Genomic DNA, 9,442 nt, shown 5'->3' on the forward strand with positions numbered 1-9,442 from the left:
GTAGATGAAACAACTTTCAGAAACTCGAATAGGTTCAAACAAATTAGGGCTCTGAAACCAAACAAGTTCAGAGATGAAGAACAAGCGAATCACATAGCAAATAGTCTCAAAACTCGAATGAATCCCCAAATTTAGGGTTTTCACATCAATCGAGTGTAGAGATGAAAGCAAGTAAATCAGGCAAATAAATTCAGAAGTCTCAAAGAGGACTAAAACTTTTAACAAGCATCTAGTAGAAGAACAACATGAAAAACACAGCAGAAGAGCAACACAGTAGAAGAGCAACACAGTAGAAGAACAACATAAGAAACACAGTAGAAGAACAACGTAAGAAACACAGTGGACATGTTTAAAAATCAGAAGAGCTTCGAAATAAAGTAACAAAAAAAACCCTAAGTCAGAAAAGACAAAGGTTCTGAAAGTAGAGTTTTGAAAGAAACCATGAGAAAATATTTAGGAGCTTAGAGAAAACACAGATCTACAACGGATCTAAAAGAAACAGAAAAACCTCGAAGGTTAGGGTTTCAAAAGAACCCGGATGGTGAGAAAGGCTTGGAAAGTCATTGATCTGAGCAGGAGGAGCCAAGAGTCAGGCTTGAATAGCCATTGCTGGCCGGAGCAAGGTCGAAGATGACCGGAGACAGCATAGCACCGAAATAGACCAAGGTCTGGACCAAGCTTCTTCAAAGCCTGATCTTGAAACCCTAATAATCGAGCATGTAGGAATCATAGGAGGCAGGTATAGGCCTTTAATGGGTTTGGAAGCCATGGATTCAGGCGATTTTGGGGTGGAAGTGGAGAGAGGCGGCTAGGGTTTCTGAGAGATAATTGGGAGAAGGGGGGATTCAAAGCGGCTACCGATGAGAAATGGTTAGGGTTTGGGGGGTAATGGGAAATTAAAAAAAGGAAAGATTAAAGGGTGGCCGTTGATCATTTGATCGACGGCCTGGATTGAATGGGGATCCGGACGGGTTATTTTAAAAGGGTCGTGGGTCGGGTAGACTAGGATTTGGGTCAGGGTAATTGGGTTTTAGAATTGGGTTTAATTGGGGGTTGATTTGGGGCTACAGTTGAAATAAAAGGGGCTAGTATTTAAATAGCCACTTTTTCCTTGTTTAATTTTATAAAAAGAGTAAAATAATTTTTGGAAACTAATTAAAGGCATTAAAGATGATTAATAATACATACTTATCAAATGAAAAATACTGGAGTCAATTTTATAATTATAAACACAATTCAACCTTAAAAGAGGCTAATATTGCAATTATATGCAATTTAGCTTTAAAAATACTAAATAAGTTTATGAAAATATGCAAAAATTATGTTAGCTATATTTTAGCATAAATATGAGAATTCAATAAATGAATCACCAAAATAACAATTTTTGGGATAATTATTGGGTTTTTTTTTATAAAGTAGGGCAATAAATTGATTTAAAAATCTTTGAAAATTAAGGAAAAATAATAAAACCTTGGGGCATACTTATATATGCATATACAGGCTATTTTGAAGATATTTTGTATATTAAAGTATACAGGAAAAAATTGGGTATCAACAAGGGGTAAATCTCAGCTAAGCATAATAAGCTCTAGAACTTAAGACGCAAGTAATGAACACGATGGAAAGTAGTTGTTGACCTTATGTAAAAGGCGATAATTGTACAATGAGAAGGATAATCTTCAATATCCGAGAGAGTTTACAAGTTTTGCTTTCAATTGAATAGTTCTCCAAAGCTCGAGAGCCCCCGTTACTAGGTATCTCCTCCCCTATATATAAGGGCTAATCCCTTTCTGCACCCTAGAGAACATACCCTAGTGAATATTCGTGGGAATATTCCAAAATACCCCTAATTGGGCCTACACTGCTGCAATAGTCGCCCGTCCTCTATCCGCTATCTGTCATCTCTCGTAGGACGTCCCGCTTACGAAGATCTCGTCTTCCATTGCCTTTGTCAAATGGCTGTGATCGTCCAAATTTGGACTCATACAACCATTCCTTAAGAAAAATTGGAAAACACCTCTGGAGTTTGAAAAAGAAAACTAATGTCTAACGAGGTTTCTTTGTAAAGAAAATCGATATTTTTCATTCTCATCACAGTTTTTATAACAAATTAAAATTATAGTTAGTTGAACGAACTATAGTAGTAATTGGTGTAATATATATGTATTCTATTTTAAATAAGGTCTAAATTTGCAAATTACATATATATATATATTAAAGGAATAAAGTTTGCATTGTAATTAAGCCAAGTGGATAGCTTTTAAGAAGCCACTTGGCAAACTTAGAACAAAGAGATGATTAATTAATGAAATCAAAATGGAAACAAATTAATTCAAATTTTGATTTACCTTTCTTCCCTTTAATAATTAATGGAAAGAAGGAGGAAAAATAGTTAACGCAAGTAATCTTTAATCCAAATCCACGTCTCTTCTTAAGTAGTTCACTTCAAATCAAGTTTTACACTGTAAAATAAATGTAATAAATATATTAAATTGAAAGATAAGAAATTTTTGAATTAAAATTAAATAATTTGAATCTATATATCTATTAAAGAAATAACGTTTGCATTCTGGTTAAGCAAAGTGGCAAGGTATTATAAAGCCATTTGGCAATTTAGGACAATATGTATAATAACATTTAATTTAAATTGAAAGGTACGATTTTTTTTAATTTAAATGGGAAGATAGCAAATAAGATTTTTCTAAAGATACGACCTACTGATATCTATTAAAGGAATAACGTGTACATTGTAGTTAAGCCAAGTGGCAAGCTATTATAAAGTCATTTGGTAATTTAGGACAATATGTATAATAACATTTAATTTAAATTGAAAGGTAAGATATTTTTTTTTAAATTTAAATGGGAAGATACTAAATAAGATTTTTCCAAAGATACGGCCTACTGCCCTATCTTAACTTAATAAATTTTTTAATAAAAAATTGAGTTTAAAGATAAAAATAATACTCCTATTTTAACTAATTTTAAAGATAAAGATGGAAGTATTATAAGCTCCCTCCTTAAGTCAAGCGGCAGCCTACAAAAAAGCCACATGGCATAAAAAGTTAATAATTAGTTATTTAGTTATTGATTATTGTTTTTGAATTTAAATATTTATAAGATAATAAAATAAAATATTTAATAATAAAAAACACAAATTAAAAAAATCTGTCCATCAAATCTATATCTATACATAAGATAAGCATATTATATATATATAACAAAAATTTAATAATTCTTAAAATATTGGTAGGTTTTTTATACAAATAATAAAAGGCTTATCTCTTTATAATTTTGATGAATTTAAAATTTTAATTTAGTAAAAGAAATATTACATTATTTAAATTATCAGTAACTTCCAAATTGAGAAAATTAATCAAATATTATAGTAGAAAAAAATATCGAAAAGAGGGGGATAAGGATAATTTTATGATAGTTATATTTTGAATTAATTAAAAAGTAAAAGATAAATAAATAACTCTGAAAAATATTATTGATAAATTTAGACAATTGGAGAATTTTGAACAGCATAACATAAGTTTTAACAATAAAAATATTTCTAGAGTAAGAAAATATATATCCATGTTATATTAAAAGAGAAGTAGTATCAAAATATTAAGTCAATTGACAAGATTATAAAATTCACATTAGTAAATAGATAATACTAAGTACTTGCTAATTTAATAAAAAATAAATAAAGGACAATAATTACTATATAATGTGTATCATTTGATTTTGTATAGATTTATCATATTTCTGCATACTATATTAAATAAGAAAATAAAAACTAATATTTATTAAAATAATAAAATATATTAGTTCATAATTTTATAAAATTAATAATCTGTAAAATTATCCGCGGGTAGTCACACTAGTGCTGAAGATAAAAGAACGATTGCGCTACTCTACAGAAAATAAATACCACGCTCTAACCTGGCGCGTTTAATCACATCCCATTTTCACATATAAACCCAGAACCTCTGTTACTCCACATTGTTATTTTCACCACCCGATAATTGATAAGCTCAGAAAATGCCGCCGATGATGACATCAAACACTATTTCATTACATTCGCAGTTCACATTTTCTACGACGTCGTTCAGCTCACGCACTTGGCATTGCAAGTCATCAGTCCATCGGAGGGCCACGACGACAATGGCGATAAGAACACAAACGCGCATCCACCGTCTGATTGAAGAGCAAGGGATAGTGCTAATGCCGGGCTGTTACGACTCTCTTTCGGCTTCCATTGTTGAGAAAACCGGGTTCAGTGCCGGTTTTATCTCCGGTTATGCAACCTCCGCTGCTCTCCTTGGGAAACCCGATTTTGGCTTGCTCACGTCAGTCCATTTTTACGTATTAGCCATCACTTTATATTGTCCCTGAGTAAAATTCACTTTATATGGTTTAGTGGAGTAATGTGAAGCTTAATTTGGAAATGTTGGGGAATTAATTGACGAATTATGAGCATATGTTTTATCATATTGTAGACCGCCTGAAATGGCAGAAACGGCTAGGTCAGTTTGTGCAGCTGCTCCATTGATTCCAATCATTGCTGATGCTGGTATACCCTGTTTACTTCCACTTTAACTGTTTAATAATTTTTCCTTTTTTGAGCTTGTTATGTTTTAACAAGTAATTTAATGTGGCAGTGGAATGTGTAGTTGCTGATAGAGAAATTGCACATGTTGGGAATGGTTTCGGGTATCATTTATTTGGCTTTTGCTTGATAAGCATTAGCATATTAGATAGATACAATTCACGCCATTTAAGCCTTGCGCTAATGGATTTAATTAAAGATTTTTTTTAAACCAAAAATATGCATTAAAAAGATTGGCCTTTCTCCCATGCACTCAGTGGCATGAGATATGAACTCAACCACAACATCTCATCTTGGTCGAAGTCCCTATTTTATTCAGTAATTCTACCCGATGGGTCTCTGTTGTCTGATTTTAAATTCTTTAACTATTTCAGCATTGGATGTCATCATTCCATAACTGTCTTTGTTTGGTTTAGGACACTCTATTTTGGGATTTTTCCATTATTTGTCTTTTAGATTCACTAATTCTGAACAGATTTCAGTTTCATTCAATGATCAAGTTCAATCAAAGTGAAAAAGGTGAAAAGAGATAGTACAAATCTTTCTTGAAATTTTAAAATGCAAAAGGTTTTGCAGGACGGAATACAGCTCAATAGCCTCGCATGTGCATTTCCATAGCTCTTAATATCAGTAGATCCATTCAATCAGAATTGGATCTTCATGTGGTTTTTAAGAATGCCAAGCCCTTTATGTTTCCTTTTATTCACCTTGCAGATACAGGCGGTGGCAATGCTCTCAATGTTCAAAGAACTATCAAGGATTTAATTGCTGCTGGTGCTGCCGGCTGTTTCTTAGAGGTATGATATTTCACTGGCAGGAAAAATTCAAATTTTAGGATGTGCATATATTCTAAAACACTAATTCTTGTGTTCATGTTATTCCAGGATCAAGCATGGCCAAAGAAGTGTGGTAAGAGTTCTGCTTGAGATTCATTTAGCTTGGGCTGACAAAATACATTTTACATATTGGGTTCAATAGCGTGGAACTTACTGTCCGTCTTTTATGTCTCTTCATCTAGGACACATGCGAGGGAAACAGGTATGCTAGATCCTTCTCTATTTCACAATCCTTATTGCTCTTTTTCTTTGTTTTCTTTGTTTTCTTTTTTCATTTACTATGTCTATAACACAATTGTAAATATGTTAGGTCCGTTGATTTCTTTTTCCTGAGCTTGTTTTTTGTTGTAGTCTTTTATGCCACCTGGCTTGCTAACTCTTTCTCTGTTCTTTGATGTCTCTTTCAGGTTATTCCTGCAGAGGAACATGCTGCAAAAATAGCATCTGCAAGAGATGCTATTGGTGATTCTGACTTTTTTCTTGTGGCAAGGACTGATGCACGTGCAACATCAGCAAAATATGGTCTCTCAGAAGCCATTTCTCGTGCTAACCTTTATATGGAGGTATGCGGTACATGTAGTTACTTTGCTAATAGGAAACATTAGAATGAAAAAAATAAGTTACAATTACTAATTGCTTAAATCATATCTTGGAATTCAGCTTGTCTTATCATATTCTTTCTACACCCTTCAAAATATGTGTGTGCTTATATCTCCTCTTCTTTTCTTTTCTTTTTTTTGCTGCTAACTCTTGTTCCGTATTTTTTCAACATAAACTATACGTATATGTTAAATCTCTAAATTTCAGCTGATAATTGCTTAAATGCTGATGCAATGTTACTTAATATAATTTCCGCTCTATGTAAGGACTTATGTATGTAAGCTAACTAATATCATTATTTTTTATAGTGCTTTAGGCCAAGAGATGGCTTAAATCATTACAGCTATTTACAATTATGATTTTTTATTTATTCATAATCAGGCATGGTTTATCTTCAACCAGTTTCAATTTTCACCATTCGGAGTAAATATCTCATGGCAAACTAACAGATAATAATAAAACAAATAGCAACTGCAACATCTCTTGAGAGATGTAGAAGTGAAGCTATTCAACTAAATTCCTTTCTAGTGGAGTACTTGATAATCTAGTGTCAGTTGTTGCTCAATAACAAATTATCTTGAAACTCTGTATAATCCAATGTTGGATGAAGTGGAAGTGAGCGTAATATTTTTTGGAGTAGTTTAGGTACTTGGAGTATGCATGAGATGAAGTGGAAGAACTTTCTTAAACATTAATATATATCTTGCTTACAATATATACATGCTATAGTTTGCTACAACTATTCTTGAAATTTGCTCCTAGACTCTCAACTTCACATGCATCTGTAGTCTATCCATGGTAAGAATTTCCTCTCTTTATTCAGTAAATTTTAGAATTTGGGTTTGGAAAGTCCATTAAAAATTGGCCGTCTATTGGAGAGGTTAAAAATAAGCGAAAAAGTGAACATGAGGAATAATAACAGTATGCAGCAGAATCTGACTCTTCTTGTCACTTGCTCATGGCATTGACTGTACAACTAGGCTGGAGCTGATGCTAGCTTCGTGGAGGCACCAAGGGATGACGAGGAGCTCAAAGAAATAGGAAAGCAGACCGATGGGTTCAGGGTATGTAACATGCTAGAGGGTGGTGTCACACCATTGCATACACCGGAAGAGCTGAGAGCGATGGGCTTCCATTTGATTGTCCATCCATTGACGACTCTGTATGCCTCTGCCCGTGCAATGCTTGATGTTCTCAAGACATTGAAGGACCAAGGAACAACTAGAGGCCACCTCGACAAGATGGCAACTTTCGAAGAATTTAATCAATTGGTCAATTTGGAGTCTTGGTTTGAGCTGGAAGGACGATATTCAAACTGGAAAAACGTGCAGAAATCAACCAAGTAACATGGAAAGATTGATGCCTATTTCTTGTGAGCTCGTGATTAAAAAACAAAGCAAACTGATTAGAAGCAATATAATTTACTTTTGGAAGCTCTGTTATTGAGCTTTTTGCTGGAACTAAATTTTTATCTTGTGTAGGATTCTCTGATTGTACCTTGAGCTAAATGGTATTTTCCAAGTCAGTTTGCCAATTGGTTTCCATTTGCATTGTTATTGCATTCGATCATTTTCATAAAAAGTGATACTTTTTAATTCTCTTAAAGTTTGGTTAATGTCTTCTCGATTTGCCAATGTTACAAATAACAATGTAGAAGTCCAGAAAATTTGGATGAAGATAAATTGGAATAGGAAAAAGCAAAGTTCCAGAAATGTATTGGTGCTAGTAAAGATAAGCTTTCGTTTTAAATCTGAAAATGTCGCCGGGTGTGTCAAATCTTCCAAAAGCAGTATATTTTTGGAGAATATGACACGGGTGCAGCAGCATTTTGGAGAGCTCCCGCAACATAGTTGAGTACTACAAATATGCACTATATAAGTATTGAGAAATGATAGTACTGTCACGCCCCAAAATGGATTGCGACGCGTGGCTGACACCAGTACCTACCAACTTGCACGGAGAGAACCATGTATTACATACCCAACTCGTACCCATGAAGCTTAATTCAATTGAAGTACCCTCTGGAATAGAAAACCAAAGGGATTTGTAATGGTGTAGAAAGAAAATGTGCAAAGAAATTGTTCAAAGCTATAACAAAACACGCCTGAGATTAACTCAGTCACGTGCGCGCACACAAACATATCTATTTTTGAAGAACACTATGAACAGAATAATTAAATAGTAATTATCACGGATATGGGTATTTGGCTCGAGCAGTTCTTGGCAGAGGCATATACAGAACCGTAAGCATCAACTAGTACATCCCAAAACCGGGTTCACAAGTGCATGAACATTTACTAAGGAGTGCAATAATAATAAAATATTTGTCTGAAATGTAAATAAGACAGGACAAAGTGAATAGTACGATGGAGAGTCTGTGGGCTGAGATGCGTAGCCTGAAATGCATCTCACATAAAGTCTCCTCAAAAGCTGTGCATACGCGCCAAGATGATCCCTAAATAGACATGTTAGATCCTGCACATTTAGTGCAGAAGTACAACATGATTACGTAAATCAACGCGTAACCAGTAAGTATCTAGCCTAACCCCGGAGAAGTAGTGATGAGGGTCGACATCGACACTTACTAGTGGTACAATAAATCAATATGGTAATCATAAACAGATAAGAAGCACAACAGTACAAGTGAGGTAAATATGTAGCTAACACAATCTTCCAAAATTTCTTTTAACGATACCAATTTCTCAATCTCGTACTCTACCTTAACAGCTCAGAAATATCAAGTGCCAATATCAAACGGGTATGGAAATACCATATAAGGTGTCGGGCATCAGGGGAAGGATAATCTCGTGAACCATCTGACTGCTAGCGATATAGCGCACGATTATGCCGAGGTCGTACGGCCCAATCTAGAATAATATGTACACCGCCGAGGGTCGAGCGGCACGAACCATAGATGCATCTATTATACTGCCGAGGCGTTCGGCCCGCTCCACAAGAAAGGAAGGAACTTATCGCATTATGAGACACGTGCTTACAATGCACTACATGAGTACAAAGTGAATGTAACCCTTACCGTTTCACAAATAACTTACCAACAACTCAAGGTGATAAGACTCGGCCTTATATATATATATATATATATATATATATATATATATATATATATATATATATATATATATTGCATAATAAAGTCCTATCTACCCGAACATAAACACGCTTTAGCTACATACGCACTCTCATCACCTCGTGCATACGTAGCACCCACAACTAGTAGCACATAACAATCACATCACCTAGGGGGTAATTTTCCCCTCACAAGGTTAGACAGGAGACTTACCTCGCTCCGAAGTTCCATAGCTGGTTCCAAAGCCTCTCTAACACCTCAAACCAAATGCCCATCGATCCAAACTAGTCAAGCAATCATGGAAACCAATAAAAATATATC

The 9,442-nt window shown here is 34.4% G+C and overlaps 1 protein-coding gene across 1 annotated transcript; it reads left to right on the plus strand.

Annotated features, from left to right (window-relative positions):
- Positions 1–3,876: 3,876 nt before the first annotated feature.
- LOC109211572 (carboxyvinyl-carboxyphosphonate phosphorylmutase, chloroplastic) lies at positions 3,877–7,577 on the plus strand. Its single transcript, XM_019375120.1, has 7 exons — positions 3,877–4,337; positions 4,488–4,561; positions 5,312–5,394; positions 5,482–5,506; positions 5,616–5,635; positions 5,841–5,996; positions 7,014–7,577. Exons 1-7 carry the CDS (start codon positions 4,030–4,032, stop codon positions 7,377–7,379), a joined length of 1,032 nt encoding a protein of 343 aa, XP_019230665.1. The 5' UTR covers positions 3,877–4,029; the 3' UTR covers positions 7,380–7,577.
- Positions 7,578–9,442: the final 1,865 nt, after the last annotated feature.

Source organism: Nicotiana attenuata, unplaced genomic scaffold, assembly GCF_001879085.1.
Source record: "Nicotiana attenuata strain UT unplaced genomic scaffold, NIATTr2, whole genome shotgun sequence".
NCBI lineage: Eukaryota > Viridiplantae > Streptophyta > Magnoliopsida > Solanales > Solanaceae > Nicotiana > Nicotiana attenuata.

Coding starts and splice junctions, on each gene's coding strand:
- LOC109211572 (XM_019375120.1), top strand. CDS start 4,030: ATGCCGCCGATGATGACATCAAACACTATTTCATTACATTCGCAGTTC. Junction 5,395..5,481: donor CTGCCGGCTGTTTCTTAGAG/GTATGATATTTC, acceptor ATGTTATTCCAG/GATCAAGCATGGCCAAAGAA. Junction 5,636..5,840: donor GACACATGCGAGGGAAACAG/GTATGCTAGATC, acceptor TGTCTCTTTCAG/GTTATTCCTGCAGAGGAACA.